General features: G+C 42.1%; 2 protein-coding genes across 2 annotated transcripts in view; both read left to right on the top strand.

Annotated features, from left to right (window-relative positions):
- Nucleotides 1-21,462, top strand: part of LOC311023766 (AP2-associated protein kinase 1-like) — a 166,665-nt gene that overhangs the window by 119,511 nt on the left and 25,692 nt on the right. The gene's annotated exons all lie outside the window — the stretch shown is intronic.
- Nucleotides 19,223-21,275, top strand: LOC311023698 (uncharacterized protein; the record flags this gene model as incomplete). The annotated part of the gene is made up of 2 exons (XM_084025690.1): nt 19,223-19,876; nt 20,399-21,275. Exons 1-2 carry the CDS (start codon nt 19,287-19,289, stop codon nt 21,273-21,275), a joined length of 1,467 nt encoding a protein of 488 aa, XP_083881816.1. The 5' UTR covers nt 19,223-19,286.

The following is a 21,462-nucleotide window of genomic DNA, read 5'->3' on the forward strand; positions in this document are numbered from 1 at the left end:
GAAGAAATGGAGTTAGGATGGATACATAACTTCCTTTAGGTGTTTCTCCTGACTCCGGAGCTACTACTTAATTTAATGAATAAATCAATGGAAATAAAACCACCATCAATGTGGCCTGCAACTCCTCACATCTCTTTCTGACGAGTCGCAGATGTTCATACGGGGCTGTGCAAACTTTTTGAGTCCGCTCGAGCGGCGTGAACGTTTGGCTGCCAACTCGCCATTTTGTGCATGAGAAGGTGCCAACTTCAATACTCCTGGGGCGTGCTATCACCAGCCTCGAGGGTTACTGAGCACTGACAACATGATCATGTACGTGAGCAGAACATGTATTTCATATCAAGTGGCACTGTGTTGTTTGTTTTGAAAATATAGCTACAAGCTTGAAAGTCATATGATCTGTGCCAGAAACTTTTTTTTAGATTTTCTCTCTGCTGGAGAGGGAATACTGTTTTAATATCCAGATAGAAATAATACCTGCTAAGCAAAGACCTGATTGATATTAGTAGGTAAAGGTACAGCAGGCTGTGATGCTCCATTTGATTTTCAATGTTGTGACAAGGATTTTACAATGGCTTAATAATATTTACTGTAACTACTGCCTAATGTGCTTTCTGTTGCGAAAACATAAGGGACGGTATAAAAATGACTAGGGATGAGGAGAGTTCATGTTGGTTTGGTTTTCTGATTCATAACTCATATGCTGGATATTGGTGGACGAGAGGTGACGCCAGGAGAGAATAATGGGCAAATCTGAATATTTTAACTTGTTGCCATCCTCTCAAATTTACAAGTGCATGGTACATAGCTGGCTCAGACAAGGAAGAAAGTCTGCAATAGAATATTAAGAGAAAGCTGCACTTTATAGATGCTTTCCAAGAACACTTGGGTAAAATGATGATATTGAATAGGTCTATATTTGAATCCATCACTATAGCAACATAGTCCTGCGTGATTAGTTTTGCCTTCCTGCCATCCTGTGGACTGTTTGCTTTTCCAGCGCCCCGTTGTCCGTCTGGCCTGATTTCATGTGAATCTTGGTCTCGCTCTCATCAGCATCGTTCTCAGATGCAGCAGTCAACCAAATCAGCGTTGTTCAACATCTACCTGGTTGTGCAAATGTAACATGAAACCCTACTTCTGCTCAATGGAGTAACAAACCAGTGCAACCGAAAGCTAATTTCCATCGGTGCCCAGTGCGGCTGCACCTTTAAGACATTGTTAGAGGACTCGGCCGCTGGCGCCATGTGAGGCATATGTAATAAGGCTGATTTGAAGATAAAGCAGAAGAAAAGGAAATGCAGAGGAAGGGGAAGTGGGTTGTGTAATCTACAACCGACTGATCCCTCATTCAGAAGAACAACATGTAGTATTATGAATTAATTGTTTTGGATTATGCCTCTCCAAATGAAAATGGTCTGCGTTATTACTTTATGAAGGTTTTCGGACAGTATCTCTAATTGGTGATCCCAAGAGGATTTAGAGATAATGGGACAAGAAGCCAGCGAGGGGAGGCGGCGTGGGCCTTTCTTTGTTCCTAAATTCCTGTGTTGCACGCAAGTCCCTTGACATGTTCACCTCCTCAATGCCAGTCAGATTAAGATTAGAAGTACACACCTCAACGCTGCTTTCTCATGCAACGTGGCCTGTTTGCCACAGCAAGAATCTTGACCGGCTAGTTTTATGCTTGAACTGCGCCGGGGAGACGGAGCACGCTCGAGGAAAGATGTGCATGTCAGAATGTGTGTGTGGGTGGAGGAGGAGATAGGTAGGAGAGGGTTTTTTTTTTTTTTTGTCTTGATAATTTTGAGACAGCACGAGGGACATGAAGAGTGCGGCGTGCGATAGCATCTCTTCAGCCGGCTTCCTTTTTGCTTTGGAACATTGCTCGCATTGCTAATGGTATATGTAGGCCGCCGACGAGCTTAGACCTGTCCCTCCGACTTTTAAAATAGAACAGCCTGTGTTTGATTCTTCCTCTATGGCAAGGCCAGTCGAGTACCAGCCCAAAAATGCAAACAGGACATCTCATTGCTTAGGGGGAAACCAATCCAAATTATGTGGGAGGGGGAAAAACAACACTTGTGCAGAAACATGCCTTGTTATCCCAAAGTCATTAGAGATACTGCCTTGTTGCCACTGAGCCAGAATGCAGTTAATGCTGCCTTTTTTTAGAGATATCAACATAAAATGCTCAACTTTTATCTTCTACACTATGTGGAACAACATCTGCACCACTTTACTAAATGTATCAGGCTGATTTCATATTTTATATTTGCGCTTATCCAACTTCTTCCTCTTTCAAATTTTGCTGCATATAGTTACAAGGCGTATGTTTTCACCTTATTTCCTGTTAGTGAAGCTGGTTTTGATGCAAGCAGTGGTGACAGGGTCAGCCAGAAGCTAGAGAAGTGGGAACTGTAACCATGATAACATGGTGTTGATTACGGTTTAGGACCGTAGGACGGATTTGTAATGGAATTAGATGTCACTGAGACTTTGATTACTCCTGTAATTACCTTCTTATCAGCAACAGGCTAATGACAGTGTGATCAGGTGGGCAGGACTAAATATTAAACACTGTAAGTGTAAGGGAGGATGTGTAGGTTTTGACACAGTCATTTGATCCATTGTTGACATAAAAAAAAAGCTAAAAATAATTTTAAGGACTTCCTGGCTTGTAATATGCCTTTTGGCTATCTTTGTTTGGGGTTTTATTTGCCCCAAAAGACTTGCATGAGCCACAACTTAAATAGGATGTTGATGCTTGTGAAAGCAGAGTGCTGTCTCTTGGCCGTGTTACAGTAAAAAAAAAGAAATCGCTCTTTAATACACTAGAGAAGGTTTCTGTGCAGTTTCTACCCCGCCAACAATTTTCAATCCTTTATGAATGTGTTTCCCTGTCCCCCACTCAGTCAGCTGCAGACATCTCTCATTCCCATTGCTGTTGCAGCCTGATGTTGGCAGATTAGACGTGGAGTTAGCAGAGGAATTGTCGCCTTATAAACCTATTTTCATGGCCCTAAATAGCAGCCGCCGGGGGCAAATGTGCACTTAATAGCCAAGGGGAAGTTGTTTGCTGAGACATGGAAGCAATTGCCTTCTCTGGTGGTGACTCCTTATATGCATCTTATGTTTATCAGCCCAGTCAACAGTGTCGTATTAAAATGATCTATCACTCATGTCCTACAAGTATCGGATTGAAGCAAGAAACAAATCATGTGTTTTCAATGTGTATGCCTTCAGCAGTTTCTCCATTTGTGGAATATTTGAGCCTTGCCCCGTTGTCCTCGATTGACTGTTGCTGTTGTTGTGTTTGTTGCATGCCATGAGGAAATAGATTTAGTTGTAGAATGGCCGTCTAAGGACAGACCCGGGTTCAGGATATGCTTGTTGGCGTGCGGGTTTATCTGTCACTCTGCAGCGGCCTCTGGTCAAAGATGAGCAGTCAGAATGAGCTCACGGACTAATCTTGAAATTGTGTGATTTTTGCAAAGAGGACCTTCCCACCAAAGGGCAGAGGTACATATACACCCAAGAGCCTGTTTAAATCAAATAGAAATATCTGGTTCTCTTCTCTATTGTCCCATTATGACCCATTTAGTCACTGAGAGAGATTAGTTCTGCTGGAGTTAACAACACCAATAATAAAGTTGATTAAATATGCTTCAGTGATTTCTCATGAATCGCTGGAACGCCCACTCTTCTTGCATGGAGAGAGTTAATGCAGGCATCTACTATGAGCCATGGGAACTCAACAGAGCTTTTCTTTCTTTTTCAGAGTCTCTGAATTGAATTAGATTAGAGTTACTTCACTCTATATTGGTCTGTAAAGGCTGCAAGGTAACTTCTCATTTATAACGTCAAAGGATTTCGTCGGGACAATTTTATGCTGTATTCCTGAGGTAGATTTCATGTAGCAATTAAACATTTTTCATTCCATCCCTCTCCCGTCTCACTCACTGCTGTTTTGCATTCTCACTCTGCTCAGTGTCCCCTAATTGAATTCCTCCTTTATCTCAGAGTGAAATCATGCTTGGTGCTTCCTCCTTGAGTTAGCGCTTCCTATGTGCTGTCTGCTCGGTTGTCTCCAACTTTTCCCCATTCCTCCCCCACCGTGATAGATGCTAGGAGGGCCAGTCCAGCATTAGGGCCAAGGAGCATTTGATGGGTGTGGAACGTATGGAATTGGCCACAGGGTCCAATGTGGTCCGCTGGAGGACTTTGCAAAGTCTTTAATTTCACTGTTTCTATAAAAACAAAGCACAGCTATTCCAATTTTTAGAGTAGCAGCCCCGATCAGATCAGAATACCTTCTGTAACTGTAATGGATGAGCCATTATAGATTCCACATCTGTGGCCGTGTGACACATCCCTGTCTGGCATCGTAGAAGGCTCTTCATGCAGGAGCCGTAGCCCAAGAATGTATAAGAAAGGGTGGGTATTTCCAGAGGCAATACGATCTTATGTGATCACTTGCGCCATATTGCGATTTTTACCTCTTTCCACTCTGTTCATCTCACAAATTTCCCGGCAATCCCGCTGACCCATGACAAAACCAGAAAAAACTCAGCACCACCTAGTGGACTGCAAACGCAACTTCTCAGTCCACAAGACAGTTAATTAGTATTTACAGTAATTCATAATTAATCATGAAAATAAATGATATACCTGGCGTCTGTGTACCCATACAAAATATTGTGATACTGTGCTGTGTCGTTATGTGTCTTCACTTTCAGACAGAAAATACAAGAACTTGCAAGGACAAGTGAGAACAGAGAAGTTAAAAGTTGTTGTTATTATTATTATTATTATAAGCCCTGCTTTAGAGGCAGATTGGGTGTTACTACCTTTAAGTGAGGGCTAACGGAGTAAAACATCTGTTTTTATTGTTAGAAACATGTCATTTAAGTGGCACATGTATTGTCTGGTTGCATAAGATCGTGCAGAAGAGGCGACTCGCAGCCTGATGACACCTGCATGTTTTGCATTCTTCAGCTATTTGATCTCACTGCAGATTCCCTATGCGGTCTCCATCCCCATCTTATCACACATCGCCAGCAGAGCCGCTTCACACGTGAACACAATTAACTATGTGCTTTTTAGTCGCTTTTTTTTTTTTTTAATGATTGGCACAAAATATGCAGAAATGCTGCTGTTACACTTCTGTATGAACACACGCCGTACGTGTTAATGCATAACAGGTGCACACTCTCATGCTCAGTCATTGACAATTTCCAGAGCCGTGGAGAATCAAGTTTCCCCGCTGAGCTTTTTTTAACCCTCGATGCGATCGTGGCACAGAGGAAATTCCCGGTGCCGCGTGAGGGCGTGTTGAATGAGCGCCGTTGGCGTGTGTGTGCTGAGTAAACGCCACCTCCATCTGTGGTTCAGGTAGAGCCCAGATGGCACGATTGCACACACTGACCATACTTTGACCCTTTCAACCCACAGCGTCTCAACCACAGGGAGGGGGGAATAATATTTAAAGGAGTTAGGTTAAAGGAGAGGGAGATTGACATGTTTTGCATTGCTTTTGTATCACCTTTCTCGGTCGGCCAGGTACGAGCGACGAGGCTTGAGATCGGCTCATTCCCCAGGCAACATCTTGGTTTACATTTTGCTAAATTCTTACATGATGTCAGCTCACCTGTTAATGTTAACTTTAGCTGCAGTAAAAGGAAAAGTTCTGTCCTCCACATGTGATGGAGCAGAAATAGCAAGTCTTTGATCAGGCGACACACAGAAAAAGAAAACAGCTGTAGTTGTTGGTGTGTGGCCTGAGTACAAGCCTCTAATCCACCCCCCTCCAAAAAACACTGTATTGTGTTCGCCCTCTCTGCCTCGTCTCTCCCGGGCTTTAGGGAGTGACCTGGGTCTGTGGGATGGTATGCAGCTTGAGTGAGGCGCCGCTTATAATTCCAGACACATTACATCAGATGATCAGATTCCTCCGGGCTTTCATTCCAGATCAGATAAACCTGCGTTTCACCTTCCACCTTGTGGCCTAAACCTCACATCCACCTGCAGGCTTGTTTGATTTCCAGTTTGAAGGAAAACAAAATGAGTCAGCATTAGTGGAGCCGCGAGCTGATTGGACATCGTGACATACCCGAGTGCTGCGTCCTTATCAGTGCATAAATCACGCTACTTCAAAAAATATGATGAAACCGATGGTTCTGATTAAACCGTACGAGGAGTAGTCCTCGGCACAGCTGGCCCAGATGCTTTTCTGGTGAGTTTAGCCCCTAATGGCTGAACAAACAGTGTTGCATTTGCGCGGCTCGTATTATCAGCAATCCGGGAGATTACACAGGCCTGTTTTTCCTGGAGAAGACAACGGGAAATGTGGACTTGAGGGGGGAGATGGTGGGGGGGAGGTACATGAGACCATTGTGAACTTGGACATGTCTGGGTTTCTTTACGCCAGCATGATTAACCTCACACACACACACCCACACCCACTGGGAGCCATGGCCAATGGGAGTTTGTGGGAACTTTGCTCGGACCAATGGGAATCCCCAGTACAATTATATTCTTCAAAGGCAAGTTCCCTCGAGACACAAGGTATAGGTTGTAAATAGAAAACAAGAGAGAGTTTCTTCCATCCATTTATTTGCATATAGTGCCTCTATGGTTTATTTTGGGCCCAGCAGTTGAGTTCACATTGCTTGTGAATTGGCACATTTACATTCCTGTCCTGTTCTCAGGCCCTCACGCTGCGCTCCACATCCTTATGCCAGTCATGACCACAGTGGAATCCATCGTCCTCGTATTCCGCATGCTGGCAAGCTGTCAAGGAACAAAATCTACCGTAGGACCTGTGACTTTGCTATGATGAATAATGGAAACGTCTGCTGTGAAAGAGGTCTTTAAGATCACTTTGGAAATACCGAGCTTGCATGTCAACTGATCCGTCTCCGTGACAACTCAGCAAACTTAAAAATAAAAGGTGTTATTGGATGCCATACTAATTTGAATTTAAAACTATGTTTGCTTATTGCATATTGTTATCTAGTAATTGATAATTTTATGTTAGAACTGCTTCCTAAATGTCCTATATCCATTATGTGATCCTTTGAGGATTACATAATGGATAATTATATTACTCAAACTGCTGGATTATGTTAACGAACCTAATTTCTGAAGATAATTTCCTATGTGAGAATCTGCGTTCTGTCTACGTTCTGTTTGACTCAGAATCAGGATCCTCCTTTTTCCTCACATTTTCTTGGTTCATACTGGGTTCTTCGGAATGCATTACTTCATGATGCCCTTACCTAATTTTAAAGAAATGCACAGGAGGGAAAAAAAAACTTTCTGTATGTTCAGTTTTTGCCATAATTTGAGAAATAATGACAGCCTTAGCTGTACAAGCAGCCGTCAGACGATCTTTGCCTTCGTAATATCACTTGTGAACATTAGACCATTACACTGACTGCCGTGTTTGTGTTCAGGACTCCAACTGAGGCTTATGTTTCCCTCTGACGTCCCATTTTTCGCGAGCTTCCAGCAAAAGAGCCATTTTAGGTGTGTATCCCGAGTGTTAATGTAATGTATTGGACACTGTGTACTGGTAATGGTAGGTTATTCAAGTATGGTGAAATCTCAGGGGAGAAGCTAAGAGCTCCTTGGGATTACATCAAATGAATGGATGTGAGTTCAGTCCCGGTCTCTTCCCTCATGGTAATTGTCATGATAACAGGACACATTAGACATTCCTGATTAGATCAGGAAGTGGTGTTCTGAGGGCACTGATATGTAAAGGTGCTCTGACCATCGACTCCATGCTGCCATGCAACTGAAGGGAAAGGTCATTTTCGGTTTTGGCCCCAGTGAGTAACATTAATAATGTGAGGCTGTGTTGATTTCCTCAGGTCAGAACTCTGCAGAAAGGTTGAAAAGAGTTGTCTCTTGAAAAGTTACTGTCTGATTCTTCCACTCCACTCGCTCACAACCATCTCATACTTCATTAATCCAGTCGCAGCCGGACGCTGCCTACAACCAATGATGTGTCTGGAGAGAGGTTATTTTAAATTGTCACCACTTTATCCGCCCATCTGGTACTTTGATTCGTAGCCCACCACAAGCGAGGAAAAATGCGAGGAAATTTCCTCTGTGGTTTGGTTTGATGAAGCCTGTTGACATCTACAGGATACAAAACACATCCCTCCATCAAACGGTAGTTAATAGTTGGAGACTGTGATTCATTGAATTGGGTCGGAGACAGAAACAATATCCCTCCAGTTGTATCCAACCGCATTTTTTTTTAATAAAAGACAGTGAGTATTATTATGATATTATTATATATTTCCTCTGGATCAATCTTATCTGTGCTGCTGATGAAAATGGCTTAAAAACATGTCGGCAAACACTGGCTTCAGGGTCACACAGCGGAGCCAAAGCTTTGAGCTAATGGCTTTCACAAACATCCCCACAGCAACACACACACACTCACACACACACACCAACCAACGTATTGTTATTTGAACTCAGTCAATTGCTTCTGTTTACTAAGCAATTACTCAGTGGCTCCATGAACTCAGATCGGTCATCACCTCTGTGCGACGGCAGGAATGAAAACATCAGCAAGTAGTCAACGTTGACCTTAAGATGATGAGATACTCTGGTCCAGCTTGAGCTCAGTCTCTTATCGATGGGACTTAAAGTATAAATTCAGTTGTTGGTCCTATTTTGTAGTTTTATATCAGTCGTGGTAACGTATTGGAAAAAAGAGATGTGTAAAGTTTACCACTCGGTATCTCTGGGCGTGAGTAGCTTCTTGTTCGTCCACACGAGGAACACAGGGTTTAAACCCTCTTCTACATCGTCCATCCTCCTCCTGTCGTAGTGGTGTTGATTATTTGACAGCTGACGTCACAAAGAGACTTGATATCGTCCCATTTGGCTTCTTTGACAACTTCTCGGGATTCACTTCCTATCTTAGCATCGCAGTTAGCAAGTGCCATATTCCCATCTTCTGGTTCCGTCATCGTCCATCTGCCTTTTCCTGGTTGTTTAGGCCACCTTTGAGTATGTGACACCACAATATGATAAAGTGCAGATGTGATATAAAAATACACTTGAATTTCAAGAAAGTAACACGTGCAAATAAAAAGAACAGGATTGACATTCACACCCAGAACCCTCTCGGTGTGAGTAGCACCAACTACTGTGCCAGTTGTTCAAGAACACATTTTTACACCATCGCCTACATCAATAACATTGTTTTCTACGCCAATATAAATGTCCAAGTTAATTTCTTACAGCCTGTTCAGGGGAAAACAAAAACCAGCTGCATTTAAAAACTATTTCATATATTCAGCACAAGTCTGCGTCTTGTTTTCGTAGTTATAAACAGAATTCCTGTGGGCTGTGAAAACATTTCACTTTCCCAATGTCACTAATTGTCGATATCTGGGGACTCGGGACTAGAAAAGGAGTCCCAGCAGAGCAAGCGGTGCCATGTTCAGATCGGATTACCAGATCGCCACAATAAGGTTAGTGAGTAAAAGTCGTTTGAGGTAAAACAGTAGCCGGTAGTGAAGCAGTTTTTTGGAAAATGTGAACGTTCTCTTACAACCTGCCATGAATGCAGCGGCGGGTTTCAGAAAACAGCCTCTAAGCAGGAGAAAGCATTATCCTCCTACTGCCTCTCGGTTTGTTATTTCAATCTGGACGGCTTTGCCTGCCAGTTATTTTGGAGACCAGAGATGAGATGTCAGGCTCAGGAAACATTGCTGATGCGTATGACAACCCCCTTAATGCCTGCCTCGATTCACACCATCCATCTCATTTTACAGTGACTGATCAATGTCTCATGTTTGACAACCTTTTTCCCTCAGCCAAGCATGAAGTGGGCTTTGAGTCTCCTCTCGTGGCGATCTGCACGTAAGCAACAAGGGTTTCAGTGATGGACTGAAGTGGGCAAAAGTACTCGTGCGTCATTCAGATCGGCATCGACGGCATCCAAAACGCCATATTTTCAGCGTTACCGTTATTGTCGAAGCGGTATTTGGACATTCTTGTGAAACGTGAGTGCAGGACAGAGAATCTGCACTAAACAAACTATGACAAACAAGCAGATTAATTAGAATACAGATTCAAGAAAATAGGGTATAAGTAAAGTAAAGATAAAGCTACCACGTTCGGCACCTCAGGAACTCAGGAAATAATGGCTTGTGAAATCAAGATGATCTATGGAATACATAATTATTTTGAACAAAATAAAAACAAAAATTTAACGTTGAAAATAACGTGTTTTGATATTTGGAAGTATGTTGTTTGCATTACTGTTTTTATGGCCTTTTTTCTTTGTACTTTATTGAAGTGTTTGTGGACTTTTTCCACGGCTTTCATGGAGCTTGTGAAATCCTTTCTGACGTGGTGAAGATCCAAGCAGGATCGAAACGTTTTCAATCAATAAAGTGGCGTGGAGTAGTGCGTGGGCTTTGCCCTCTCCTCTAATGATGCCCTGCTGATATCCTATAGCACCTACGTGATGTGTGTGTAATTAATCCTTCTGTTTTCAACATTTGACCATTAGGGCTAGTGTCGGCTCGGCCAATATAGAAGAAAAGACTTTATGGGTAATGGAAACAGAAAGGGCCTTGTTGGAGAGTCAGTGTTGGACAGTAGTGTGATTACTTTTTGATGAGTAGTGTGGGAGTTCAATTTGAAATTCAATCCCTGCATTACATTAATTCCAGACGCAGAGGCTGAATTGTCGGGTGAGAGTAAGCCTCGACAAAAATGTGACTCCCCCCCACGTCTAAACTGTCATTACCAATTGTAAGCCTTCATCCAGAGATGGAGGCTGTGTGGGAAAGGCCAGCTTTTGATCAATAAATCCTTCTTAATGCAGGCCGGCTGCTCTCTCAGAGCATTGTCTTGCCGGTAATTGATTACATTTGTCAAGTAACTTGTCCAGCGCTCTATCAAATAGAGATCTCTGACTTCTTTCAGAGCTATTCTAACTGGATGGTGTTGGTGGCAAAGTATACATTTGGATGAAATGACACTTAGCCCCCTGCTGTTAACGCTATAAAGGTCCCTGTCGTGGATGAATTGCTTTCCATATTATAAGGTGTCAATCAGTGTTGTATTCCTTTTACAACCACGTCTGCAGGCACTCAATAATAATAATGTTATTTTGGAAAAAGGTCAGTGGATTCTTACGCTTATTCGAGCAGGAGAAGTACATAAAGCCAAAGTGATCACGCTGCTGAAAGTCCAAAGTAAAAAACGAAATGACTCACTGCAGCCCAGAAATGACAGACGTGCCATCTCATCTCAAACAGATTTTCATGTCAGAAGGTGAAGCCAAAGTTCAATCTAATTTTGACTGAGACATTGCCTTCTCTGTGGGGGGATTGTTTCATTGGATTTCCAGCTGATTAAAGACGCCAGATAGTTCATCATCACTTCTGCTTAAACTGCAATACAAGAACCTTTGCATTCATCACTTGGTTTGTGTCAGAGGACTTTTCCTCTTTGTGACCTTTGCAGAAAGAAACCGCAACAAAACGGCTCATTTAGTTATAGTTCAGTGACTAAATCTTCATATTTTTGCTAAAAGTATACCTTTACCCGTTAGCTCTATACATAGTTTGTATGAGTGAAAACTACAAATCTGATAGGAAAAAGTTTTCAACTGCTCTAAATATGGATTGTTTTGTCATTGTAAAATCGGATAGAGAAGCAATTTGTCATTTTTAATTCAACAAAAAAAATCTGTTTTTACTGGAATGGTATTTATGTTGATAGAAACTGAATGAATGCATAATATCATTTTGTAATGAACCATCATTAGGCAGAAAGGAGATAATTACAACAGCTGATTTTCCAAACCGTGTGCCGTATCTCACATGGAAATAATGAAACCAACCCATGTGTTGTCATATCCATTTATCAGTTGCAGTGGCCTCCAGGGAGCTGCCCGAGGTCAGGCCCAAGGACTCTACTGATGACCCGTTACCGGGGCACTGCAGCCCGTCGGGGGTCTGTTGTACATGTGATGAATGCAGTCTGTTGTGCCAGTCTGTTGTGAGTAGGATCAAAGCGGTCAGGATATCTGTCGGGGTCACTGCGAGGCACAAGCGGCTTTGTTTTCATTGTTGGTGTCCAGTGTAAACTTTCCATCATAGATTCACCACATCTGAACTTGAAGCATCTCTTATAATCGGCACCTGTAAGGAATTACCGGAGTTGGTTTGCACCCACATAATTATACGATAAAAGAAATGAAAAGTTAAATCAGGAAATTTAGTTTAGAGTTGTGAAAGTGCTCATTTTGTTTTACTAAAGACATGCATCTGGTAATAATGACATGCATTAATATATGAGAAAGCTGGTAGAGTTTGAAATGGCCTTTTGGATGGTGATCTTAGGATCGTCTATAACCTCTGAGAGAATCTGTAATCAGCCGTGTTTTTTCAGTAATCCCCTCTGATCAGACATCAAAAGCAAATATTAAATAATTAAACACAGGAATATCCTTGATGAAATTGTATTTTGGGCTTTGAATGTCAAGACATGAAGACATGATGGAGATTTTTATCCATCTTGAACTTCTTAAATCAATCTGTAATTTGTGTTTTGAGTTGCCGAAAAGGATATGTGATGTTTATTACTTTGGATGTTGATGATCATAGATATTTAATTCGGCCATGATCAATGTGAGAAGATGATCCTCCTTTAGATTTGTAGTAAACAAAAATGTGTTGCACAGACCTACATTTGTTGTTGTTGTTTTTTTTTTAAAGATCTGCATTTAAAGGCTTCACAATGTGAGCCATGATCGACAAAGATCTGCTAGTTGTCCAACTTTGACCTTCAAATATAACAAATATATGATGAAATGCTCCATAATAACTCACATGACATAGCAGCCAACCTGTGACTCTTTCTCAACAATTTGAATTTACTCTGATTCACTGAAGGCTATTTCCTCATTCCTTCAAAAAAAAAAGAAAGAAGTCTTATCTTCCGAAACAACCGTCTCTGTTTACTAAGACAGGGAAGTATACTCGCTTAGTGTACTGTGAACACAAATGATGATTAAAAAAAAAGAAGAAATGGGGTTAAATGCTCCCCTCTTCTGTCTGTTAGTTGCACTCCACCCTTTAGTGGAGTAAAGAGGCACATTCCACAGGAAGTTTACCCGTCGCCTCTTCCCTTCATCCCTCACTCTTCCTGCCTCCACTGATCTTCCCTGATTGCTGATGGCTGGGTGGGCTGATAAGAGATGCAAATGAGGAGAGGAGACCTGTATACTTTAGCTTTTTTGTTAAAGAAATGCTAAAAAGAAACACTGCGTTTTATATTTTCAAAGTAAAGATTATACTTAGAAATGATCATTTTATGTTATATGGTGTTAAAAGTCAGTGGAAACAGCAAAGCCCGGATGGGTCACCATCTCAACACAGACACACTTGCATCCAGACTCCATCTGGGTCAGAGATTTAATCCCCACCCTCGACACACACACACACACACACACACAAAATATTCTGTTGTAGCAGCTGACACGAGTTCCGATAAGTACAGATAAGGTGATTGTTCCAGGCAGGTGGGCTGTTTGTCACCACGGCCCGTCAACACCATCGACTCCTGGTCAGCACACCTGCTGCCACTTCAACCGGAGAACTAATCCAAAAGCTGCTACTGCATTGTCGGTGGCTGACAGAATAGCTGGCCGTCACCACGGACCTGTGAGAAGAAGCACGTCCCAGTGCGAGCGCCATGCATGCACATCACGCTGCTGTCGGACAGGTGTCGAGCTGAAAAGAAAACAGCATTTTTAACCCGTTTTGGGTCACATCCACGGTCATATTGGGCTCCTATTCAACCATATATGCCCAAAAAAATATTTTATAATCAATTACTTTGTGTATATATATTTTGTTGAAATCCAATATCCTAGTACCAAACAATAATACCATGAAATCCATCCATCAATCACTCTGCCCGTTTGGCTTTGAACAGAGAGAAGGTCATGAGCTATTAGACACACACAGAATTTAAAGGTGCTCATTGTGTATTTTTGAGCTATTGCCTCCACACAGTTCTCAACATGACAGGGCTGGTGGCCAGCAGCTAACGTTGCTTACAGTACAAATAGCATCAGCAAGTGCTGACAGAGCATTGTTTACCTGCGGGGAGGGTGGGTGGGTTTCCCGGCTGACATTTGGCCGAAGACAGGGTGCACCTGGACAGGTCGCCATACTGGGTTGACACATAGAGACCATTCACGCTCACATACACACCTATGGCCAATTGAGAGGCATCAATTAACCTAAACATGCCACGATATAACATTATCTTCAAAAGCCCGGCACTCTTCCTGAAGTCTTGGACACAACAGAGTTGTTGGTTGCTGCTGCTCTGAATTTCAAATTCAGCACCTTTTTAACGGATGAGACCATCAGGGTGGCTCATGGGTAAGGGCTGTCTGGTTCACAACATGGTGACTGCATGCCTCTCCTCCTCCATGTATGTCAGGCGGATTGATGAATAGAGTGATTATCTATGGTGGTGATGTTAACACAGCGTTGTCCTCCCTGCAGCCAGGATTTTAGAATCACTGATGACACAGTAGAGATGGGAAAGATTCCCATGTTGACGTCATCAGTATTGTTGTATGATTACAGAGCTGGTGGAGGGAGGATTACTATAATGTGGATAGGCAATGTAACACCATACTCATGACATTTAGGTATTTAGTTTCAGGCCCGACTCGGATTTGACAATTTTCCTTCTTGGTGTATTTTTCACACTTACTGCAATCCATTCAGTTTGTGACACAAGAATAACTCTGACCTCCACACAAGCACTCATTCTGGTTTGTTTTCTATCCCCCTCGTGCTCCTTTGACAATGACGTTGCTTGGAAACCCAAGTCATATTTAATGAACAAAAAGCTTACGAAAAAACATTTTTTATTGGACTAATAAACGTGCTACACCCCACTAATTCGCATGAGTTAAAATGACAAATACCGAGGACATGACCTCAGTGTCCTCGATGGCTCCGGTGCCAGGATACAGTAGGCAAGTTCAGAATTCAGCCACATAAGATTCTGAATAGAAATAAGGATAAAACCAATGCCTAGTTTTATATTAACTGCAAATGTCTGCAAATGAAGGTTCAAGGTGCTTCCTACAATTTGTTATTACAACTAAAAAGATGTCTCTATCCGCCAGCGATATAAAATCCATTTTCTATACAATTAGAACGTCAACTGTAATAAAAAAGGAATTGGTTTGTGCTCCCTGGTGATAAGACACGCATCACAGCCAAACTTGAAATGGTAAAAGTACATTTGCGCTCAATGTTCTGCACCTGTGTTTCCTTTTATGATATGAATTCAAAGCAACACGCGTGGAAAATCAAGTGGGGGGGGGGCTATTCTGGTAAGTATTCAGACACACACGGGTAAGCCCCAACCATGAGCCTCGAGGCTGGATATGCAGAAATGGGCCCTGCCATAAAGTGATATGAAACATGACCTGAACCAGTGATCATCTTATTCCTCCTAAAATGTTCCCCTTTTACTCCCGATGCACTTAACTGCACAGCATCAGAATTATTTAGGAGCCAAATTTCTTTCAAAATGTGCCTGCTCAGCTTCCAGAGTTCAGAATCTCCATATAATGTCAGAGTTTGGACCGTGCTTGTGAAAATATTCACGCTTATGACAAATGGGTGCAATAATTAAGGCTTGAACTTCTCCCAATCGGCCTTATCCGTGGAAAGTAAAGTGTGCTTGCTCAGGTATGTAATGATTGGCGTTCCCTTATGGGGGGGGGGGGGGGGGATGAGATCCAGATGTAAAGTGTGTCTGCTACTGGAGTGGAAGACAGCCCTCCAGCTCTGTCTCACACACTCCAAAAGTCTTATAATCAGCTCCTCTAAAATGGCAGGGAATGCCAAAACAAGCCGGACGAAGAAACCCGACGTTCCCTGTTTCCAACGATCGTGTGCGACTTGTTTTTCAAAAATAAACCATCAGCTGCTTTGATTGGGATTTACACCGAGATCCTCACGTGACTACTTGATGGTAAATCCAATCAAAACTTGGAAGCTGTGTATTTGATTAGATGCAGTAAGGACAGATTATTCTCGTGTAGTTTAATTCTGCATGTATGGACAGCATTAAAAAATCTAAGAGTGATGTTTGTGTGTATTGCCTGATCCACGTGTCGGCTCTAAAGTCACCATGTGAGCGTTAATGCATCTGGGCAGTTAGCTGCAACACCCAGTTGTGATGGACAATAGACAACAGAAAATACACTGTATGGCATTAAATTAAGAACAATGGAGAGATAATGAAAGGTCATTGTGAGTGAATAAAAGGCCATCGAGATGAGAACTGGTAGCTAAAGGTCAGGCCTCGTCATGAATGGTAAGTGGTTTCATTATTGTGCTCGGGAGCATAATTGGTTTCAAGTTTTGCAATATTTCAGGAATCAGGACCAAATCAATCTTCAGTCATGCTTTGAGATGAATGTGAGGTAAAAGCGTGAAATGAATCCTTGTTTTCATTTGAAAAGTGAGGCAAAGTACAAAAAACATGGCCACCGCCTTCATATCCCTTTGGTCTCTTGAGAATTGAGAAAATGTTACTTTGTGTTGAATCATTTAAGTAATCATTTTATGCATGAAACATGAAATTTACAACAAACCAAAAAAAGCCAAGAAAACAAATACGTTTTCACTACCTGACATCAGCTTAATGCTGAAACGTGTTAGTTTGTATTTTGGGTCTAACATAACTAAGCTACGACAATAAAGGTATTTTAATTGTTTAAACAGTGAGTTTTCTTGCCATTTTTGTCTACATGTCCTTATCCATAGCACCTCAAACGAGAACTTTTCTGAAATATCTGCAGTTGGGTTTTTTGCTGGCCTTTTCTCAGGAATACTCCACACAAAACTACTGCACTGTTTTGTAACAACACAACAAGGATGTGTGGAACACACTCAGGATACTTCAGGTGGTGAAGTGAGGCCGATGCTGAAGTGAGGCCGATGCTGAAGTGCCTTCACCTTGTATTCTCTCTACTGGCCATCTGGTTGCAAAAAGAAGACTGACTACATGGAAGTATATTAGAAAATGACTTCTAACTTGTTTAATTAAACATTGTAAACATGGGTTTAAGGGCTCAATGTCTAGTTTCAAGTCTTCTTCAATACAGCATGAAGTTAATTTAGTAAATTATGGTCCATTTAGAGTCCATAAAGCATGGCATACTTCAGGGCGGGGCTACCTTCTGATTGACAGGTTGCTACCAATGCAGTAAGCTGACTTTAACACTTAGGACACCAGCCTACATAGGGTTGCATATTCTAAAGACAGATTTTGGGCGGAGTATTAGTTTAATATGTGAAAACCGTGGATATTTTTGGTGTTTGGGGTTATTTATATGACCAATAAATCAGAGCCAACTACTCTAATGATGTAACCGCAGCTCTACTCGGTTCACGCTGCCACCATTAGACCCTGTTCTACTTATACTTATAATACTTTACCCTGCCATTTCACATTATCTAAATCCAGACACAAAATTGTAATAATGTTTTGGTTCTCAGGGGACCACACAAAATGAGAACAAAGTATGTTTACCTTTAGCTTTTGGGTCAGCAGAGATCTAGTGTATTTTACGTGAACACAGAGGAAAGAATGCATCGGAGCGTCGTCATTTATCACCAGCGGACTATAACAACGCTGCTGCTTAAATAGATTAATGGCTCAATTATTTTAGCCAAATGGTCACCACATGTTTAAAAGTGTAAAAGGTATTAGCTGTGCTAGAATGAACGTCATGCACTCTGCAAACAAATAATCATGCATACGTTGTCAAAGTGGGATATGGGAGCATAAGATGAATCAACAACCATGTGTCTAAAGTGTCTCCATTATGCATTATGTAAACCGCTGACAGTGGAAATGTAAAACATGCATTTGGTGCTTGAATAATCATCTGGGCTGCAAACACTTAAGGCGACACTGGTAGTCAGGAATTAGGGAACGAATAATTAAAAAAAATGTGTGAAATTTTACCTGTCTACAAATTAATAGAAACATGCATAAAGGAAGCAAGTTTGTGCAAACTGTAATATGAAACACAAACTGAGACAAATACAAGAGATAAGGGATTAATAATGGGGGTATTGTCTTTGAATCAAAGTTGGTGGAAAGTTAAAAAAAAGAAGGTACCATGACATGTATTTAGTGATGAAACAGCGACCCCTGCAGTAGAAATTCTCACACTGTCATAAAGATGCAGCCAATTGTAAAACAAACTCAAAAATTGCGAAATTTAGTAAATCAGACTATTGATGCAGAAACACATTCAAGACAGAGGTCAACGTTTTATTATAACCCAACGTGTTTCAACCTTGGAGTTGGACCCAGTTATGCTGGAGATCTGTACAAGTGATATTCTGATTTTATTTTTAAGAGATGCTGGAAAACCACCAGAGTCGGTGGGGAAACAGGTCAGCAAAAGGCTGGAGAGAATGTAGTTTGCCTAGAAGTGTATTAACAAGAGACTCAAAGGTCAATGAGGGACTTCTTTTCATCTCCAGAGGTCTACTGGGGTTGGAATATTCTTGTCATCTCTGTTCACCTGAAATACTATTCAACGGGGGACCTGAGTGGTTGACACAGCCAGCGGCTGAGTTCTTGTGGCGTGTGTCAGAGTGGTTTTCATATACTCGTGTTTATTTTATGATCATACAAATCAAAGCCAAATGGGATTCCGTCGACAAAGAGACACATTCCAGTCGACATTGCAATTAGAGTTGAACATTCCTAAGAGACTGAGTTGAGTCTGCTGCAAGATTACAAATGATGATATCATTAGGTTTGACTTGATGTAGGCAAGAAGTAGGAGTTTATTTAACATTTTCATACCCTCTTTAAGTATAACAGAATGTCTTGGTTTTGGATTAAATGTTTGAAACTAAATATGAATCTCTTTTTAAATGATGTCAGCAAATCTCAGGAGAGATGACATTAAAACAGACCTGATTTTCTGTTCATTTTCATTCCCAGACACAATGGTTTGTTATGAGGTGAACTCATTTTCTATAAAAGGTGAACAAGTCAATGGTAATCAGCAGGATTTGGTTCTTCTCTTTTTCATAGATGCAATTCGCTTTATGCCAAAGGCTATTGTGACGTACTTCCGCTGAAATGTCAGCCACCGCGATTGCTTCCGGGAGCATAGGCGTCTATTTGTTTTGGTAGGTAGCTGCTACGCTAATGTTAGTTGACAAGACATGAAAAAGTCAACTTTTAAATACCAGAAAGTGTCTGGTACAACTGCGGAACACTGCTGTGTACCACAGTGCCAGGCATCTGCAAAGTACAATTCTGTACTTAGTTTTTTTACTTTTCCGGCCGATGAGGAGCTGAGGCGTAAGTGGATTGTCGCTATCCGCAGGGACAAATTTAGTGTAACGTCTCACACCCGGGTGTGTAGCCGGCACTTCAAAACTGAAGACATCCGTGAACCAGCAGCAGAAACAGGTCGACGGCTGTTGAAAAGGGGCTCTGTTCCTGTATTATTTGAGTGGAACAACTTCTCCCTTCCACCTACAAGACCAGGAGTTTGGGAGAGAAGGGAAAGACCGCCGCCAGAGGATGACCGGGAGGACACACCGGATCACGTAGCATTCGACGTCCTCATGCAACACGACTACGCGTCGAAACCTGAAGCTGCAGTCGTTGATTTGGTGTTGGAGGAAAATACGTCTCTCCGGGAGGAAATTCGCCTGTTACGCCAACAGATCGAGGGCGTTACACTGAGGCAACGGTTTGGCATTCACCGTTTTGCGGCCTCGGACAAGGATATCAGGTTCTTTACAAGGTAAGTCTACTCTAGATATGTAGGCTGAGCCTGTGTGTGTGTGTGTGTGTGTGTGTGTGTGTGTGTGTGTGTGTGTGTGTGTGTGTGTGTGTGTGTGTGTGTGTGTGTGTGTGTGTGTGTGTGTGTGTGTGTGTTGGAGATTGTAAAGTACGATCATGTTGTGCTGTAGTGTTAGCTGTAGTAGGTATACTGTGATGTAGTAGTTAGCTGTAGTGGGTATACTGTGATGAACCCCAAATAATACATATCCTTGCCTATTTTAAGTGGGAATACTGAGGTGGTGATGCTTTTTAAGTGGGTATACTTATCACGTAGACTACACCACTGATGTGACGATTGTAAGCAATGAGTCAGGAGCACACTGTATGTAGGGGATTGCAGTATGTGTGTTCTGTCAGAAAAACTCTTGTGGTGTAATAGTAACACCGCCACCCAGGTACATTTAATTAAAGTTATTTGTGTACATTTTGTGTAGTTAATTATGAACAGTTTTTTATCTGTATCTGTATTCCATTTCTTTAGGTTTGCATCATATGATCTACTGATGCGTTTCTGGGGCTTGATTGCAAACTCTCTACCATCCATGGTCAGTGTTCGACAAGCACAGAGAGGAGCTCTCACAGAGTCAAACGCTTCCCATTCCCTGCAGCCCATTGACGAGTTTTTCTTATTTTTGAATTACCTTGCCCTTGGGTCCAAGCAACGGGACCTTGCTGACCGGTACAGTATCCATCAGTCCACGGTCAGCAGAATTATAACAACCTGGAGCAACTTCCTGTTCACAGTACTCGGCTCAGTGAGGATCTGGATACCCGAAGACGAGATACAGAGAAATCTGCCTGCAGACTTTAAGGACTACCCTGACACCACAGTCATCCTTGACTGCACTGAGCTGCGGTGTCAATGCCCATCTTCCCCTCTCCTCCAGAGTGAGGTATTTTCCTCCTACAAGTCCCACTGCACTCTGAAGGGGCTCATTGGGATCGCACCACATGGGCCAGTGACATTCGTCTCCGCGCTGTTTGCTGGGTCTATCAGCGACAAACAGATTACCCGTGAGTCTGGTGTCCTCAGTCTGCTCAAACCTGGGATGGCTGTCATGGTAGACAGGGGCTTCCTCATCAATGACATTGTGCCTTGCAAGGTCTACAGGCCACCCTTCCTCTCTGGCAGGTCTCAGATGTCTGCCTCTGAGGTTACGGAGACACAGGCCATAGCCCGTTTAAGGGTGCATGTTGAACGCTCCATTCGCCGGGTCAAGGAGCACAAGTTCTTTGATTCAGTGATTCCCCTACGGGTTTTTGGGAGCATTAACCAACTCTACACAGTGGCTTGTCTGCTTACCAAATATGAAAATGGGCCACTGGTAAAGGCTTGGGCAAAGAAGCCTGAGGTCTGAGGTCTTTCTAACATGTACATTTAAAAATCTTAATTTTGTTCAAGAATCCTTTTTATAACCCCTTTCAATTCCTTAATCTTATCAGTTTATAGAGTTGAGTGTATATTTGTTTAAATATTGTTATATTTGTTTGTATACACCTTTTGCTACCTTATTAAAATACTTCTTTGGTCAATCTTCTTTTGTT

The sequence above is a fragment of the Eutrigla gurnardus genome (genome assembly GCF_963514095.1).
Source record: "Eutrigla gurnardus genome assembly, chromosome: 13".
Classification (NCBI taxonomy): domain Eukaryota; kingdom Metazoa; phylum Chordata; class Actinopteri; order Perciformes; family Triglidae; genus Eutrigla; species Eutrigla gurnardus.